Source organism: Pelodiscus sinensis, chromosome 10, assembly GCF_049634645.1.
Source record: "Pelodiscus sinensis isolate JC-2024 chromosome 10, ASM4963464v1, whole genome shotgun sequence".
Lineage (NCBI taxonomy): Eukaryota > Metazoa > Chordata > Testudines > Trionychidae > Pelodiscus > Pelodiscus sinensis.
The window spans coordinates 16,563,773-16,583,902 of NC_134720.1; the positions used below are offsets into that span (position 1 = coordinate 16,563,773).

Here is a 20,130-nt window from a genome sequence, read left to right on the forward strand (position 1 = left end):
CTTTACCCCTTACCATCGTCACACCTGCTCCTGATAAAGAAACAGAAACCAAATACAATATTTGTATTATAGAGCTTTCCTTAACATAAATGAGTTTTACTATTGTCAGTTTGCCCTATCTAATACCATTTGATGTTCATAGAATCATAGGGTTGGAAGAGATCTCAGGAGGTCATTGAGTCCAACTCCCTGCCTAAAGAAGGATCAACCCTAACTAAACCATCTCAGCCAAGGCTTTGTCAAGCAGGGACTTAAAAACCTCCAGAGATGGATATTTTAATACCTTCCTAGGTAACCCATTCCAGTGGTTCACTGCCTTCTTAGTAAAATAGGTTTTCCTAATATCCAACCTAGAGCTCTCCCACTGTAACTTGAGACCAACTCCTCATTCTGCCATCTGTCACTACTGAGAACAGCCTCTCCCCATTCTCTTTGGAACCTCCCTTCAGGTAGTTAAAGGCTGCTATCAAATTCCCTCTCACTCTTCTTTTCTGTAGACTACATAAGCCCAAATCCCTCAGCCTCTCCTTGTAAAGCATGTGCTCCAGCCCCCATATCATTTTTGTTGCCCTCCGCTGGACCCTCTCCAATGCATCTACATCCTTTCTGTAATGGGGGGGCAGGGCCTAGAATTGGACTCAATACTCCAGATGTGGCCTCACCAGTGCCAAATAAAGGGGAATAATCACCTATCTAGGTCTGCCGGCAAAGCTTCGCCTAATGCACTTCAATATGCAGGGAACACCGACTCCTATCCAGCTTTTCATCCACTAATGTCCAGTTCCTTTTCTGCCTAACTGCTACTTAGCCAGTCGGTCCCCAGCCTGTAACAATTCTTGGGATTCTTCTGTCCCAAATACAAGACCCTGAACCTGTCCTTGCTGAATCTCACGAGATTTCTGTTGGCCCAAGCCTCCAATCAGTCCTTCATGACAAATTCATTTTCAGTGAGATACCGCTAGTTTCTTGTATCTAGAGCAAAGTAACTTGATTCCCCGAAAAAGCAATTTAATGTGGCAGAACAGCGAAAGGAGGTTCTGTTTTATCTCTAGTTGTTTAGATAATTAATCTTCTTCAGGTCTTAAAGTCTTGAGTGCCTCTGAACAATAAAACACATTTTTTAAATGAATGATTAAAACACCTCTAAAAAGGTTAGTTAGTTACATTTTTAAATCAGTCATCTAGAGTAACTGTGACCATTCTTTTCCTTTTCCATTCTCCAACTGCTCTTGGTGTTAAACCTTTTTCCTCAAGCAGTTACTTTTTCAGTATCTTATTGCTTCTCACATAAAAGATTGAAAAATTATAGCCACAATTTTATGTCTGTAAACTTTATTTTTAAACACACACCATTGGATTTTTTCCAATATGTAGAGATTTCAGTGAATAACATATTGTATATTCTTCTGCAGCAAACAAATGTGTCTTATTAAAGCTGGCCAGAAAATTGTTTTCCAGAGAGACAGAGAGAGACTCAGATTACAATCCCTGCTGTGCCTGACTGAAGCAGAGACTTTGAACCCAGGTCTCTTGCATGTCAGGAAAGTGCTCCAAACACTGGGTTGGAGGCAATCTCTCCTGTTAGAGATGTTCCACTTTTTAGAAATAAATATTCAATGAGAGAGAATGACTCTATAGCCCATGGTTTGGGCACTCAACTTGATTTGAGATACCTAAAGCCAAGTCCTGTAGCAGGGATTTTAACATGGATCTCTTGACATGGTATGTAATGCCATACAACCAGGCTACTGGGTATTCTGGGGAGGCTCTGTCCATCCCACCCTCCCTCACAGAAATTCCATTTAGGACTTAAGAAACTTTCCAGACAGAAGTTTCATTGAAACTAACCCTTCTAGAGAAAATTTTTTTGTTTTTCCTGAATTGGTTTTTTTTTGTTTTTAAAGTTTTGTAAAAAAAATCCCAACCAGTTGTGGTATATATAGGCTCTTAAATGTGTGAGTATGGCACATGGTCCATTCCATGGATACGTTTAGGTTTTCTATTCTAGATACACACCTTGTGTGAGAAGGCCTCAAGTGGAATATTGTGTCCATTGATGGGCATCGTACTCCAGGGAGAGATGTACAAGGGAAATGTAGATTAGACATTAGGAAAAACGTCCTAAATATAAAGATAGCTAAGCAATGGAACAAATTATCTAAGGAGGTTGTGGAATTTCTTTCATTAAAGAGCAGGTTAAACAAACACCTGTGAGGGATGGGGTTGGAGGGTTTCAGTGCAAGAGACTGGGTTAGATGACCTATTGGGGTCCCTTCCAGTCCTATATTTCCATTATATTGTGTGCAGACAACATACAATTGTAAACTTTTTTATTACTTTAAAAAGAGAATAGGTGAGAACCTCCACATCTGTCCCACCTCCTCCATTCCTGTTTGCAATAAAGTAGTACACACTAAGCTCATGCTTACTGCAAAGTTTTGGCAAAACCATTACTAGTTTAACAGAAGCAATTTCTGAGAAAGCAGCAGACAATTATCTTAGAAGAGGAGAAACCCTATCTTTTCTTTTTATTCCCTCATCACCCTTTTCCTAGTTTCCAATTTTCCCTCACTCACCCTGAGCAACGCTGGAGCATCCTCAGCAAAACTAACAGCCTCATTAAATACATCCACAAGAGCTCAGTCTTACTTCCCAGAACCACGGACCCCAAACTGCAGCTGGCATTTATTAGTTACATTGATTCTTTCTGGGGATGTTAAATTGAGAGTAATTAACTAATCAAATAGTCAATGCATTTTGCATCGACTATTCGATTAGTCAATAGGGCCCCTCTGCCTTTGAAGTGTAGGGCTGTTGCTACACTTCAAAGGTTAAAGCGCCTGTGGAGCCCAGAGTCAACTGGGCACTCTCCTGCTGACCCTGGGCTCCACACGGCGCTGCCACTTTGAAATGCTGCGGGGAGCCCAGCATTTGTCTCCTCGTGGCATTTCGAAGCAGCAATGCCACATGGAGCCTGGGATCAGCTGGAGACTCCCCCACTGACCTTGGGCTCCATGCAGTGCTGCCGCTTTGAAATGATGCGTGCAGCCTGTGGACACCCAAGCTGACCCCGGGTTGCATGCATGACCCCCAGGTCTGGCCCCAAGCTCCGTGTGATACTGACACTTAAGTACCCTCTCCTCTTCCCCTCCTTGCTGCCTCTTTCTGATAGAGGCAGCTGGGGGGACAGAGAAGCAACTACCAGTAGTCGACTAGCCTGTCAACTATCCAATAAGCATTTGCCTATCAGATAGTCTAGTTGACTAGCCCTTCACATCCCTATTTCCTTCACTTCAGCTTTGCACGTCTCAAAAGTATTAACGTAACATAGCATGTTGCTCACCCTCACAAATGTTCATGAAAGCATGCCGTAAGGAAGATTGTTATATTAATGAAGTAAGTACTACTGAGGTGTGCAAACACTAACAACCTATTTATGCAGTATTCTTTGAGGATGAAAACATATTTGCTTCATCACTTTATTAATAAATTGACAGTGACATTTGTCAAGCAAATCACATCCGTGTTATAACATGTAGCAACAGACAACTTGTATTTGGATGCTCTCCATAAACATCATTAGTAAACAACTAAAAGGTCACACTTTGTATTACATATGTAAACAGTGATACGTTGATAGTTAGCTATTCTAGTTCTGAATTCTATTAAGCCCCATGCACTGGCTATCAAGCTCTGCGCAGGAGCTCAGGGCTGCAACAGTGAGAGATGCTTCTCCCCAAGCCTCAAAGCTGCCTCTGGGACAGAGAAGTCACAGAACTGCTTTCCGCTGGTCGCAGAACAGAGCAGCATTGCTGGCCTCCGCATAGAGAAAAGTGACCAGCAGCAGGTCCAGCTCCAAGGCGGGGGGCCACAGGGCTCTGCGCACTGCCCCAACCCTGATCACTGGCTCTGCACTCCCACTGGCCGGTTCCTGGTGGCTACTTCACTAGGTCAGGTAGGTGCTGGGCAGGCTGCCTTAGTACCATTGATGAGGAGCTGCCCAGTAAGTCCATGCAACTCTCTCACCAGCTTCTCCCCAGGGCGAGCAGGGGCCATACTGGCTGGCTGGCAGCTATTCATCAGGGAAGGCCAGGGCTGTAAGCCAGCAGCTGCTCCCTGGAGCTGGAGCTCTTGCTGCCCTCTGTGGTCATTCATGAGTATAACTGTCCCTGCTATCACATCTCTCTCTTTTTGTTTGATGAGAAACAATCACATCTCATGCACATCCCATTGTCCAGGCACAATCAAACCCTGACCTTGCTTTACGTTATACGAGGAAGATGCCTACCAAATTTTGTGGTCCTAAATCTTACTGTTTTGGAGGAATTCTTGAATAAACAGATCCACAGATGGATGGTCACGCAGACAGACAAACACACAAACTCTCTCAAATATACAGTAGATAATGAAGTACAAACCAGGGTTTCTTATCTTGCCGGTCTTTCAGGCAGTTACAGTTCAGAGAATCTCAATGAAATCTACAAACTCAATCCTGGATGAAGAATGTCATGCCAGTAGTTTTAAAGCTATTGAATATTTAAAAGTGGAATGGCCCAGAGTTTGACAATCCAAACATTCTTAAAGTAAATTGGTAAAGATCAAAAGATTTCTTTACATTTTTTGAACTTGAATTAATCTATAGATTATGTAAGTACAGTTGTGTGGTCCTTTGCTGCTTTTTAGAAAGATTAAATAGACAGATATAAACATCTCCCAATAGCCCATTTTGGTTGTGCACCTTAGCATAATCTGATGGCTCTGACTCATATGATCTTGTTACCTTCACTGTTGTCAGAACCAGCATCCCCCCCCCCCATTTGAATTTTGGTTCAGATTGGCAGGTCACACCTGAAAACTCTGGTCTATTCAATTTCAAATGTTTATAACTCGGTATCAGAAAAGTGAGTTCAAACTTGGAATGTTTTATAGATCTCACAGAGTTTCAAACCTGGCCACATCTGAATGTACTGTGCATACATTCCAGTCTATTTTTTTTAACCTATGGAATTAAAGATCTAAGAGTTGATGAAGATATAAAACAAGGGAAACTATATGTGAAGATATAAGCACAAGGGAGCAGAGTTAAGGTTGAGTTTTTTACTTGAACTGATTTTTCCTGACTTCTGACAGCTTGATTTTTTAGATTCTGGCACACTCCTGCACATGCCTAAAGAACATTGTACTTCCTACTGTGAAAAATTCCTCTGGGCTTGTGGTTGGGGGTCTAAGGCTGCTGTGGGAGAGAGGATGCTTATGACAGAGATGCTTCTTCTCTCCCTACCCAACATACACACCCAGCATAGCACTGCTTCCACATCTAGCAACACCATTTCCTTTGCCCAGGGCTTTGCATGTAAGAAGAGAGTATGGACATGGGAGTGCTCCATTATGATTGGCTATGGGGCAAGAGAAGGTTGAACAGAAGTAGGGCAACCAGAGGAGTGAAAAAGGAAGCAAAATTCTTCTTTCCTCTTTCCAGGCTTTTGCTGAGATCTAGGCTTTTGCTGAGACCATGTCATTTTGTTGTGATTTTTTCTCCTCAACCAGGTGGATGTGATCCACATCCAGACCATGCTCTGCCATTGAGTAGCATCATTCTAGATGCCTAACTTGGGCTTTAGGAACAAGATATATACATCCAACTTGAAAGCCTCACTCATTCCACATAAAAGCAGTCATGTAGCACTTAAAGACTAACAAAATAGTTTATTACTTTGATGAGGTTTCGTGGGGCAGACCTACTTCTTCAGATCATATTCTGAAAGCGAATAGGCATGACTATTTTATAACAGAGGAATACAATGAAAGAAGGTTAAAAAAATTACAAACTAACAAATCAGCTACATAGAAGAGAAGGTGGGAGCGGGGGGGGGGCAGAGGGGGAAGCGACAAGGAAGGAGGAAATTGCTACTGTAAGAGCCAATTAAGTGGCTAATCTGGGGTGACTACGAATATCAAAAGGCGGGGAGGCTGTCTTTGTAATGTGTAAGATAATGATCTCTATTAAGGTGTCGAATTTTCGCATAAATAAAAATTCTGAGGTCTCCCTTTGTAATCTGGTTTTCAAAGTCTCTTTGATCTAAGATGCATGTTGTCAGGTCTTTAAGAGAATGATCAATTTGATTGAAATGCTGGCTGTCAGGTTTGTATGTGTGGAGATTTCTGATGTCTGATCTGTGAAAATTATTTTTTTGGTGTAGTGTCTGTCTAGTTTGTCCAATATACATTACAGAGGAGCATTGTTGGCACATGATGGCATATATCACATCGCTGGATATAAAGGAATATGAGCCCTTAATCGTATAACTGACAAGGTTAGGTCCAGTGATGGTGTCTCTAGAGTAAATATGTGGACAATCTCTTGCAACAAACCTCGTTGCTAGCTAAGTTCCAGGGTTAGTTTTATTGTGCTATGCCTTGGGTTGTTAGTGAGAATCTTCCTGAGGTTAGGTGGTTGTCTATAGGAGAGTATAGATCTGTCACCCAGAGCCTCTTGGAATGTAGCATCATGTTCCAGTATAGGTTGTAGGTTATTGATAATGTTTTGGAGGGGTTTGAGCTGAGGGCTATAGTTGATGACAAGAGGTGTTCTATTGTTGATTTTCTTAGGCCTTTCAAGAAGTAGCTGGTTTCTGGGTATTCGTCTGGCCCTTTCAATCTGTTTTTTCACTTCCCCTGGTGGGTAATTGAGATTTACAAATGCTTGGTAGAGATCTTGAAGTTTTTGGTCTCTGTCAGTGAGATTGGAGCAGATGTGGTTGCATCCAAAGGCTTGTTCATATCACAGTTTTGAAAATGGTGAAAGGTTTCTGGAAGTCATGGAGATACATCCTTTCACATTAGGAAGAAATTAAAAAGATTGTGTGTCTGAAGAAAGGAGATGGAATTTAATCATATATATTTTTGTTATGAACGACAAATTTACCTTTGTACTGATGTTACAACAATTAGATGAGGTCACATACAATATGCCAATAAAGACATATGACAACTACTACACATACTATAAAAGATTATGGAAGAAATTGAGAAAGAGAAAGACACCTGTCATTATGATGATTATGACACATACATTGCCAGAACACTGAGAAAACAGACTGGTTGACACAGCTGAGATGTAATTGTACTGGTATCGTAGTTGTGTTAGTTCCAGGGTATGAAAAACACAAGGTGGTTGAGGTACTCTCTTTTACTGGACCACTCATCTCTCTCCATGTAAAAATACGCAACAGCATTGAAGACACCCAGAACTACCACCAGATCATAACCTTCTTTCCATTCAACTAGTTCTAATGGCAGTCTGATCCCAAGCTACAGACTTTCATAGAGAAGCTCATTTTCAGCACAAAATGGCATCTCTCTCTGTCCTCCTGGGCTCTGAGAGCTGCTTTTCATAACTGTGTAGAGCCTTGCACAGATACAAAATTTTGTATACTCACAGAGGTTTGCAAATTTGCAAGGTTTTAGGTAAAAGAAATTGTATCTACATCTGCATCCACAAAAATGAGGTGTGGATATCTGCATCCACGTTCACGAATGCAGATACCTGCAGACAAAGTGGATATCCACCAATTTGCAGGGCTCTGTGTACACTTCTGAAAACAGTCACTACTCAGTTACCATAAATACAAGAGGAAGAGCTAAGGTGAGTGATGTAACAAAAAGTGAAAGGGCCACCGATAATATGATTCAGCAAAAAAAGAAAAAATTCCTTGTCAGCCAGCCTTTTTCCTTAAGAAGTTATTTTATACCAACAACTGAAAGTAAGTTGAGCAGGAAATTCCATATCAACCTAGTCCTACAACCTTCAGTGCAGAGTCCTAAATTCCAAGGCTTACTATTCTAAGCTGTATCTTTGAACACCTGTGCAATGGAAGAGGGAAACCCACCTGAAATTAAGCCCATATTTATGGTGGCAAATAGTGCCCCCTGCACTCTGTCACAGCCCATTTAAAGGTCCCCATAACCTTTAGCATATCCAAGGTTATCTGCATCAGCACAACCACAAAGCCCTGCTATTCAGGAATTTTATACCAGCATCCTCCTCTGAATCTTATTTTTCTGGGAACAAAGCAATGGTCTGTTATTTTAGGGCTGTGTGACTCTTTAAAGTGACCAAGTCTCAATGACTTCTCACCCAGCTCATAGCATAATGTTTCAGCCCTAAGAAATCAATGTCGGCTCAGAACATTCCCGTTCCACCAATTAAGCAGCCTTGTGAGTCATGACATGGGACTAACGGGGAAGGGTGTGCCTTTGTTTCCATTTCCAGCATACCCTCTGTCCTGCTGCAAGTTTCAAAGTTCTTCACATCAAAGGAGATATTTTCATTGTACACCTTATGGTTACAACAGTTATACAGTAAAAAGGCACAGGTACAGATTCAGACTGAAAAAAAAAAATCAAACAGCCCAACTAATCTTCCATCTGCAGCACACTCTAATCTAACTCCCACTTCATTGTCTAGCAGTATTTTACAGATGACAAACTAAGGCACAGAGAGACTAAGTGACATTGGAAGTGTGAAATAAATCAGGAAGTCAAACCTGGCCTTCTAGGCTAGCACTAAAACCAATAGACTATCCTCTCTCAACTTTGGTTCCTTATCCCCCACACAGTCTTGGTCTGTTTGGACCCGCAATAGTTAATTTTAGGCCCTAACTCGAATTAGCTGGTATCCACCTACAATGAGGTTTACCAGCTAATTCGATTTAGGGGCTTTAAATTGGAATCCCATTTCACTGCTGCATGTAGACGCGGGCAGTTACTTCGGGCTAGTCAATGTCTAAAATGGCGACCGGCTGAGAACATGCAACTCAAGCGCGGGATATTTATATCCCAGGCTTGATTTGCAATTTCAGTCGCCCTCATTAGCCTCCCTAGATCGATTTAGGGGGCTAGTGTAGACGTACCTAAGATATTTTCCTTGGAATGTTTGTTGTGAAGACCAGGGGGAAACTTCTGCTTTATTTTGTATGGAAAATATGCATGCCTCAGTCTTCCCCATTCACACCTGTATCGTTACCAATTCCAGAGTGTTTAATGACAGGGGAATCAGAGAAGGGTGCTAGTCATGCAGGCAAATCTGAGTTGGTAGGTGTCAATATGGAAATGGAGCTACTTTGGAGATACAATGGACACCAAGGACCAGATCATTCATTTTTTAAAATAAAACTGTTGCACCAATGGGAGTTTCCACAATCCCCTTCCCAGCCTTAGCCTCAGGGTGGTGGGATTTAAGCAGATCACATGAATTTAGCATGACTGCATTTCAGTTTGAAACAAGGCACTGAGCATAAGTATGCTACTACCTAGTAGAGTGAGACATTTGAATTTGAGGGGCAAGAGAAGCAGATTGTGTTGCCAATATGCAAGATTTGCTTTTTTCATTGTAACCAAAGGACTCTAAATGCTGTATTTCAGCTGACTAAGACATTGCTGTCTTATTCTGAAGAGGCTCTCTTGTGTCACTGCAAACATCCACTGCTTGCCTAACTCCTAACTGGGTAAGACTCTAACACACTACTGGAGGAGCCATGGTGAAAACCAGAAATGCTGAAGCCAAGGACTCAGCCTTTGGTTAGCAGGGACTCCTGGGCTCATCTTCGCAAAACGTGGAGACCCTGAGTTTAGCACTAAAAGGTATCCACTGCCAGAGAGCTGCAGGTAAAGGCCAGAAGCAGAAGACACCCTTTGGAACCATGTTAATACAGCACTAAACTAAAAGGAAGAACAGGTAAATTCTTTTTATGGGGAGAAGGTGTGGTAAAAACAGAGTTATTGTTCACTAAGAGCTCTATTCTACTCTTAAACATCAAGGCTACATCTACACTGCAAGGTTTTTGCGCAAAAAACAGCTGTTTTTGTGTAAAAACGTGGAGCGTCCACACCTCAAATGCACTTTTGTACAAGTAAATCAACAGTAAAACGGCAGAAAAGAGGGCTTTTGCTGGTGTAGGTAAACCTCCTTTTACAAGGCATAACTCCTTTTTGCACGATAGCTGTAGCGCAAAAAGGCAAGTGTGGACGCTCCAGAAGGATTTCTTGCGCAAGAGCATCCATGCAGTGCGGACGCTCTCTTCTGCAAAAGCACATCGCCCCCTTCCCCTCAAAAGACAAAAGTTTTGCCATGGTAAGTGGCAGTGTAAAGGCTCATTGTAAAAGACTCATTGTTGACAGGACCACTCTTCTATCAACAACATGAACCCTGCTTTTAGAGGGTGGAAGTATTTTGTCGGCAAAAGTACCAACAGAGTTTACACTTTCAGACATTTAGCGACATGGCCATGTCGACACAGCCATGTTGCTAAAAGCTATGAAGTGCAAAATCTAAAGAGTGTAGAAAACAGGCTCCTCTCTCCTCTACACCTACTCCCACTCCCAATGCTCAATCTGACTGTGAAGGGGAAATCCATTAATTTTTTCATTTTCCAGAAATGTCACTCATGGAGCTGCACTAAACATGGCAGCTGAATTTTCACGGAAACCTGCATGGCCCTTATTTCAACATATGGCCCAAACCACAGTGGCAGCTACAGTTCTACACCTGACATGTCAATTGTTCCTTTTCTCCAGGCCTAAGTAGTAGATTATGGTATCCTGGATCCAGATTTCCTCTATCATATTGTCAGATTTTTTTTGTTTGATGGGGATGATTTCCCAATCCTGAAAAGCAGAACTGTTTAATTTGTGTGTGTCTGCACAGTCTCAGATGGGAGCAGAACACAAATAAAATAACATCTCAAACTCTTTAGAAAGGTATATGTACTCTTTTTAAAAAGTCTTTTCCTTGATGAGAAGTAAGAGTCTGGCAGAAAAGAGTGACTTTAATGGCATGAATTAAAGTTATGTTACATACAAGGCCCATAGCGCATTTCTGTTAGAATAACAATTCTTGCTAAAATAGGATCTAGAAAATTGAGAGCATACTCTATTTAAGTGGTAAGAACCTTTGAGACTAAAATAATTTTTATTGCTCTGTACTTTTCTCCATGAACATCAAAGCATGTAACAAAGGTGGATAACCAGTATTATCCCATTATAAACAGGGAGAGGCTGAGGCTTAAGGAGTTGTCCATGATTATATAGTAAACTAGTAAGAGTTTTAAAGAGAACCCTAGTTAGTTGACTTCTAATCCAGTACTAGATCGACTATAGCGCAATAAGCGGTCCATGGTTCACCTTGGTAGGCTACCACATGCTTCCTGCAGCTCCCATTGGCTGGGAACAGCAAACTGCAGCCAACAGGAGCTGTGATTGACCGTATCTACAGATGCTCAGAAAAATAAAAAAATCTGGCAGCCCACCAGAGCTAAACCTGGTGAACCATGTCTGGCCTACCAGCCTCTTATTATCTATACACTGGATTAAATTGCCCAGGGTGGTTGTAGAATCTCCATCTCTGGAGATATTTAAGAGTAGGTTAGATAAATGTCTATCAGGGATGGTCTAGACAGTATTTGGTCCTGCCATAAGGGCAGGGGACTGGACTCGACGACCTCTCATTCCAGTCCTAGTATTCTATGATGCTATGATTCTATCTGCCCTGTACAACAGCATCATGATTCTTGAGGAAGCGGGTAGAAACAAACACACATCTTTGCCTTACAAGTTTAATCCTGTGAAAAACTGATATGATACACAGTCTTCAAAATGTCAATAACTGACACTGCTGTAGGCAATGTTTCCTTATCCTATGCCCACTGGGCCACAAAAATGTGTTGGACAGAAAATATTTGTGAAGTGCGTAAGTCAGGGAGACTCTGGAATCAGCTTTCCATGTCAGTCGGGCACAGCCCAGGTTTGTTGACCTTCAATGTAAAATACAAGCTCTATTTATTCACGCAAATTTTCCTTCCACTTAGGGGAATGACTGAGTCAGGTGAACTCAGGCAGTGATCAGAAAGGTTGTGGAGATGGGTGGGAACAAAAGGGGAGGGAACTATTTTTATTGACATATACACATTGGCTACGTCTACACTGGCCCCTTTTCCGGAAGGGGCATGTAAATTTCAGCAGTCGTCGTAGGGAAATCCGCGGGGGATTTAAATATCCCCCGCGGCATTTAAATAAAAATGTCCGCCGCTTTTTTCCGGCTTTTAAAAAAGCCGGAAAAGAGCGTCTAGACTGGCCCCGATCCTCCGGAAAAAGTGCCCTTTTCCGGAGGGTCTTATTCCTACTTCGAAGAATAAGAATAAGACCCTCCGGAAAAGGGCACTTTTTCCGGAGGATCGGGGCCAGTCTAGACGCTCTTTTCCGGCTTTTTTAAAAGCCGGAAAAAAGCGGCGGACATTTTTATTTAAATGCCGCGGGGGATATTTAAATCCCCCGCGGATTTCCCTACGACGACTGCTGAAATTTACATGCCCCTTCCGGAAAAGGGGCCAGTGTAGACGTAGCCATTGTTGTGTATACGCGACACACACCCAGCAGGTTGATAATGGGCCCTCAAATGAGACAAACACATTTGTAAATTTGGTTCTGAATGGATCAGCATGTATACTGTGCTTTACCTTTCAGACCACAGCCAAAATCCAGTCTCCGATGAAAGATGCAAAGATGTAGCCATTAGCACAAGGATATCACTACAGGTTAAACCTCTCTAGTCCCGCATCCTCAGGACCTGACCGGAATGAAACCAGAGAATTTCCAAACCATGGGAGGTCAATGCTGTCTAGCAGCATCACTAACACTTCCACTGTTTACAAGGCTCTTAGAAGACATTTAGGGGTAAATTAGAGCTAAACAGAGGTTGTACCTCCCTGGTTCAGCAATTTTGGGGAGAATTTTCCAGACCAGGAGAGGTGTCTCCTGCTCCAAGTCAGCCAGCCCTATGCCTCTGATCCCCTTCTCTCCCCACCCCAGGCCAGGCTGAACGCCCTGCTGCCAATTGCCCCCCTGGTCCTAGGCTGCCATGGGCATCTGATGTTCTCCAGACCCCGGTGCCACACTGCTGTGGTTCCCTGGCCCTCCACTGCTGTGGGTAGCCAGATTTCCTTAGCTCCAGTCCACTGTGGGCAGCCAAGCTTCTTCTTCCTCCAACTGCATGATACTGTGGGCTGCTGGGGTTCTGCGGCCCAGCCCTAGCATTTTTGTGGTGTTCCAGTCCCACTGCCCCCAGCTGGGCTGCTAACTGACCCTCCTGCCATTAGGCTGCTGGAGCAGCGAGTATTGGTTTTCAGAGGTTTAACATGTAACAGCGAAGAACACTGAGAGCCAGGACTGGTGGCTGTAAACAAACTTCATGGGACCACAGGAAACTTGGCCAAATCCATGATAAGTGGACATCTGGCTAACTAAAATCATGCTGGGCCACGGATGTTGTCGAACGAGAAAGTGATGGACTAGAGAGGTTCAACCTGTAGCTGTCTTTCATGAAAAAAAAAAATCTGTAGAAAGCAGACATTAACTTCCATGAGATGTTCCTACAGTTAGTGTAGAGATAAGCCCTCTCCTTGCAGCTGGTCTCGCATCCTTTTTCCTTATGACACTTCATAATGGACAGGTGCTGCCCCTAACCAGTGTCCTTCCAAGCTAAAAGATGGGATAGCAACCACCAGCTTTCCCTGAAGATCTTTAGAAGGGAGCATCCTGAAATCCAGCCCATGTTTTATAGGAAAAAGGCCAATCTTGTGGAATGATCAAGTGAATGTTTCCCATGACACACATGAACCAAAGCCAAAACCTATGTGGCTTACTTTGCTCTACTTTAAGAGGGATTTTTTCACACCTGTGACCCACATAGCTAAGCTAACTTTATTTTCTAGAAGTAGACCAGGCCTAAACTACTCAATTTCACTTTTGTTCCGTATCTAGTTCACTTTCTGGGCTTTATACTCTAATTAGTATTCATGCTGGATATCTGCACTACAGAGAATTAGTGAATGATTGTTTAAAAAAACTGTTTCTACAGGAAAGTTTAAGCACTATGCAAACATTTTTGTTTGTCTTAGGTTTTCACAATATTTACTTCTATGGTCAAATTTGTGCTCAGTGGGTCTTAGGTCATAAGAACATAAGAATGGCCGTACTGGGTCAGACCAAAGGTCCATCTAGCCCAGTATCCTGTCTGCCGACAGTGGCCAGCACCAGGTGCCCCACAGAGGGTGGACCGAAGACAATGATCAAGCAATTTGTTTCCTGCTATTCTTCTCCAGCATCTGACAACAGAGGCCAGGGACACCAATTCTATCCCCTGGCTAATAGCCTTTTAAGGACCTAACCTCCAGGAAATTATCTAGCTTCTCTTTAAACTCTGTTATAGCCCTAGCCTTCACAGCCTCCTAGCAAGGAACTCCACAGGTTGACTACACGCTGTGTGAAGAAGAACTTTCTTTTATTAGTTTTAAACCTGCTATCCATTAATTTCATTTGGTGTCCTCTAGTTCTTCTATTATGGGAACTAATTAAGAACTTTTCTTTATCCGCCCTCTCCACACCACTCATGATTTTATAGACCTCTATCATATCCCCCCTCAGTCTCCTCTTTTCTAAACTGAAAAGTCCCAGTCGCTTTAACCTCTCCTCATATGGGACCCGTTCCAAACCCCTAAGCATTTTAGTTTCCCTTTTCTGAACCCTTTCCAAGGCCAAAATATCTTTTTTGAGGTGAGGAGACCACATCTGCACACAGTATTCAAGATGTGGGCGTACCATAGTTTTATACAGGGGCAGTAAGATATTCTGGGTCTTATTTTCTATCCCTTTCTTAATAATTCCTAGCATCCTATTTGCCTTTTTGACTGCCTCTGCACACTGTGTGGAAGTTTTCAGAGAACTGTCCACGATAACTCCAAGATCTTTTTCTTGATTTGTCGTAGCCAAATTAGCCCCCATCATACTGTACGTATAGTTGGGGTTATTTTTCCCGATGTGCATTACTTTACACTTATCCACATTAAATTTCATTTGCCATTTTGTTGCCCAATCACTGAGTTTGGTGAGATCTTTTTGAAGTCCCTCACAGTCTGCTTCTGTCTTGACTATCCTAAACAGCTTGGTATCATCCGCAAACTTTACCACCTCACTGCTTACCCCTTTCTCCAGATCATTTATGAATAAGTTGAAAAGTATTGGTCCCAGGACTAACCCTTGGGGGACACCACTAGTTACTCCTCTCCATTCTGAAAATTTACCATTTATTCCTACCCTTTGTTTTGCCTTTTAACCAGTTCTCAATCCAAGAAAGGACCTTTCCTCTTATCCCATGGCCATGTAATTTACATAAGAGCCTTTGGTGAGGGACCTTGTCAAAGGCTTTCTGAAAATCTAAGTATACTATATCCACTGGATCCCCCTTGTCTGCATGTTTGTTAACCCCTTCAAAGAACTCTAATAGATGAGTAAGACATGATTTCCCTTTACAGAAACCATGTTGACTTTTGTCCAACAAATTATGTTCTTCTACATGCCTCACAATTTTATGCTTTACTATTGTTTCGACTAATTTGCCCGGTACTAAAGTTAGACTTACCGGACTGTAATTGCCAGGATCTCCTCTAGAGCCCTTTTTGTATTGGTGTCACATTGGCTACCTTTCAGTCATTAGGTGCGGAAGCCAATTTAAAGGATAGGTTACAAACCACAGGTAATAGTTCAGCAATTTCCCATTTGAGTTCTTTTAGAACCCTTGGATGAATGCCATCTGGTCCCGGAGATGTGTTAACATTAAGTTTTTCTATTTGTTCCAAAACCTCCTCTAATGACACTTCAGTCCGGGACAGTTCCTCAGATTCATCACCCACAAAGGACGGTGCAGATTTGAGAATCTCCCTAACGTCCTCAGCCATGAAGACTGAAGCAAAGAAATCATTTAGTTTATCTGCAATGGCTTTATCATCCTTGATTGCTCCTTTTATATCTAGGGGACCCACAGGTTTTTTAGCAGGCTTCCTGCTTCTAATGTACTTAAAAAAGTTTTGTTATTTCTTTTTGAACTTTTGGCTAGCTGATCCTCAAATCTTTTTTTGCTTTTCTTATTACATTTTTACACTTGATTTGATAGTGTTTATGTTCCTTTCTATTTATCTCACTAGGATTGGACTTCCACTTCTTAAAAAGATGCCTTTTTGTCCCTCACTGCATCTTTTACATGGTGGTTAAGCCACAGTGACCCTTTTTTAGGTCTCTTGCTATGTTTTTAAATTTGGGGTATACATTTAAGTTGGGCTTCTGTTATGGTGTCTTTAAAAAGTTTCCATGCAGCTTGCAGGGATTTGGCTCTAGTCATTGTGCCTTTTAATTTCTGTTTAACTAACCTCCTCATTTTTGTGTAGTTCCCCTTTTTGAAATTAAAAGCCAGGGTGCTGGACTGCTGAGGTGTTCTTCCCAGCACAGGAATGTTAAATGTTATTATATTATGGTCACTATTCCCAAGCGGTCCTGTAATGGTCATCTCCTGGACCTGATCTTGCGCTTCACTCAGGACTAAATCGAGAATTGCCTCTCCCCTTGTGGATTCCTGACTACTCAACATTTTACTTCACTGAATCTATCATGGGCCCAGAACAGCATAATGCGCTCAGGCCTTAGGCTTGGCCTACACACAAACCTGCTCTGGTTTAGTTAAACCAGTTTAAATTTGTATAACCACACAGCCTTTTGCACCAACTGAACCAAGTCAGTTTCAAATGAGACTTAACATTAAGCCAATGGGACTCTGCTTCTAGAGCAGCCCTCAACAGGGGTCAGCACCTTTTCAGAAGAGGCGTGCCAAGATTCAACTTACTTCTATTTACATTCTACATGCCATTGATAATCTGTAAAGTCAATAACAGTCCTACTTACATTTTAGCAGCTTCATTAATCTCTCTTGGTAGCCTCAAGTGTGTGTTGTATCCTCCTTCATCCCCCTCCCGCCCCCACATCCCAGTGCCTCCAGCGCACACACTGGCAGTGCTGGGTAGCAGTGCTGGGACTCGCAGCCACCTGGGAGCAGCGCTGGGGCAAGGAGGCCAGGGGGAGAGGGAGGGGAAAGAGGGCCACGCGCCACTCAAAATAATCTTGCATGCCACTTATGGTACAAGCTGTACATTGCCGATCCCTGCCTTAGAAGGAAAACCATATCTGTTTCAAGTCTATAACATGAAAAAGTGTATGCAGCCACAGGCAACTTGAAAGGCAAAGAAAGTACTACTGCCCATCTGCAAGAAAGTACATGCTCCACAGAGTATCAAAAAACAGAAGTAGACATCACATGTGATGTTTTCTACCATGCTAGACAGGGGTGGGCAAAAGGATGGATCCTGTCCACAGAGGCCCTGCCACTCCCCTGCCAATTAGGGCCTGGGAGAGAGGGGGACCGCACAAAGTTTCCTCCACCCTGCCAGGAACATCCAGTGCTTGGAAGCACCACGTACTCCTGGAAGGGCCCTGATGGCCTGAGGGTGGGGGAAGCGCATGAAGCCTCTTCCTGCCCTGCCAGAAGCATGTGGCGCTTTTAAGTGCTGTGCAGGGCGAGGACACCCATTTGGAATACTGTGTGCAATTCTGGTCTCCCATGTTTAAGAAGGATGAATTCAAACTGGAACAGGTACAAAGAAGGGCCACTAGGATGATCCAAGGAATGGAAAACCTGTCTTATGAAAGGAGACTTAAGGAGCTTGGCTTGTTTACCTTAACCAAAAGAAGGCTGAGGGGGGACATGATTGCACTCTTTAAATATGTTAGAGGGAAAAATACCAGGGAGGGAGAGGAATTATTTAAGCTTAATACCAATGTGGACACAAGAACAAATGGATATAAACTGGCCAGTAGGAAGTTTAGACTTGAGATTAGACGAAGGTTTCTAACCATTAGAGGAGTGAAGTTCTGGAACGGCCTTCCAAGGGAAGTAGTGGGGGCAAAAGATCTATCTGGTTTCAAGATTAAACTAGATGGGTTTCTGAAGGGGATGGTTTGATGAGATAACATGATCTTTGTAACTAATTGACCATTCATTATCAGTGGGAAATAGGTCAATGGAGGGATGATAGGAGTTACTATAGAGAACTTTCTGGCTGGTGAGTCTTGCCCACATGCTCAGGGTTTAGCTTATCGCCATATTTGGGGTCAGGAAGGAATTTTCCTCCAGGGTAGATTGGCAGAGACCCTGGAGGTTTTTCACCTTCCTCTGTAGCATGGGGTACAGATCACAGCTGGAGGATTCTCTGCATCTTGGGGTCTTCAAAGTATTTGAAGGCTTCAATATCTGAGATATAGGTGAGAGGATTATTCTAGGAGGGGTGGGTGAGATTCTGTGGCCTGTACTGTGTAGGGGGTCAGACTAGATGATCACAATGGTCCCTTCTGACCTTAAAGTCCATGAGTCTATGAGACAGAGCAGAGCAAAATTTGCACACTCCCCCGCGCCCAGGCCGATTGGCCTGCCGGCGTGGGAAGTCTCCTCCAAGCCAGGGGAATGGGCACCTAAGGAGTAGGGGGAGTGGGAAGGGAAAGGTGCTCCCCCACCCCCAGACCAATCAGGAAACCTGGAAGTATCCCAGCCCCACCACTTCTGCTTGGTGCAGCCCAGGGCCACTTCAGACATTTCTGAAATGCCTCCTGGCAAAAAATTATTGCCAACCCCTTATGTGAGATGTCACCCTCAGTGGGGATTGAGCTGCAGGTTGGGTGAAGTGATTTAGGCTCTGATCCTGCAATGTGTGCCACTGGGGCAGAATACAAGGCGGGAGGCTGGCATGGCACACACCTACAGGCAGGGGAACACAGAAGGGGTGGTTTTCCATGGCCCCATAGTGGCATTGCCAGCTGGTGGGCCGGGCAGCTGGGCGCTCAGGAAAGTGTTTCAGGGAATGGGGGGATGGCACAACCAGCTGGAAGTGCCCAGGAGGGGGTGCTGGGCCCAGCTCGGCTCTCTGGGGTGAGCACGCCAGGCAGGGCCTCTGCAGCCCGCCCATGGGTCACTTGCGGGGGGGAGGGGGGGCTGTTTCAGAGTCTGGCCCCAAACTCGATTTTGCCCGGCCCGGCCCGCTCGGTGACAGGAGGCTGCCGGGTCCCTCCCCCGCCCAGGGGAGCGGGCAGGAGCCACATCTCAGCTCGCAGGGCAGCCAGGCCGGCGGCTGCGAGCTCGCCCCCTGCCGGCCCCGCGAGGCGCGGCAGGGAGCCGGGGAAGGCGCCGGAGCGGCCCCAGCCCTGCCGGCCGGGAGGTGCCCGGCGCCAGCGATCGCGCCGGCCGGGGTCGTTGCCCGGCGGCTCCTGGCGGCGGGGCGGGGCCGTTCCCGCCAAACCGCCAGGAGCCCCCCACTCACCATGGTCGCTGCTCCGGGCGGCTCGCCCCGGCTCCCCCCTCAGTGCCAGGTGCGCGCCCCGCCGCCCATCCTGCCTTCCCACAATGCCCGGGACCGAAAGTTCCTCAGCCCCGCCCGCTTCACCTGCGCCGGGCGGGGCCGGGCACCTGGCTCCGGAACCGGCCCGCCCAGCGCGCAGCTGCGCCGCGCTCCCCGCCGAGCCGCCCCAGCCCCGCGCCCGAAGCGGGGTGCGCTGCGCCGGAGAGGAGGCTGAGCGCTGCCGGCGAGAGGGAAGAGCCCTGGCAGGGCTCCCCCCCGCCGGGGAGCTGGAGGCGAAGAGCCCTGGCAGGGCTCCCCCCCGCCGGGGAGCTGGAGGCGAAGGGCCCTGGCAGGGCTCCCCCCCGCCGGGGAGCTGGAGGCGAAGGGCCCTGGCAGGGCTCCCCCCCGCCGGGGAGCTGGAGGCGAAGGGCCCTGGCAGGGCTCCCCCCCCGCCGGGGAGCTGGAGGCGAAGGGCCCTGGCAGGGCTCCCCCCCGCCGGGGAGCTGGAGGCGAAGGGCCCTGGCAGGGCTCCCCCCCGCCGGGGAGCTGGAGGCGAAGGGCCCAGGCGGGCTGAGCTGGGAACATGCAACGCGTGAGCGGGCCGGGGGCACCAGCCTGCGCTCTCTAGGGCTTGCCCGGCTGGGGACTAGCAGCCGCGCCCAGCACAAAGCAGGACTGGCGCTTATAGATAGCAAAAGGCTGGAGTGACAGTCCCCACCATTTAACCAGTTAATAGCACAGTGCCCAAGCACAGAGGTGTCCAGGCTAAACCTATCCGCATCTCTTATGTACCTGGGATTTCTAGCACTGGGCTCCAGCAAGGGCTACACACCAGAGCAGATTAACAAGGACAGGCCCCTGAGGA

General features: G+C 45.2%; 1 protein-coding gene across 1 annotated transcript in view; it reads right to left on the reverse strand.

Moving 5' to 3' along the window:
- AP1S3 (adaptor related protein complex 1 subunit sigma 3) overlaps positions 1–19,388 on the reverse strand; it is a 36,141-nt gene extending 16,753 nt beyond the window's left edge. Inside the window, exon 1 of the mRNA XM_075937559.1 lies at positions 19,248–19,388. Within this exon, the coding sequence (XP_075793674.1) occupies positions 19,248–19,250 (3 nt within the window). The 5' untranslated portion in view covers positions 19,251–19,388. The remainder of the gene's footprint in view (positions 1–19,247) is intronic.
- Between the last annotated feature and the right edge of the window lie 742 nt (positions 19,389–20,130).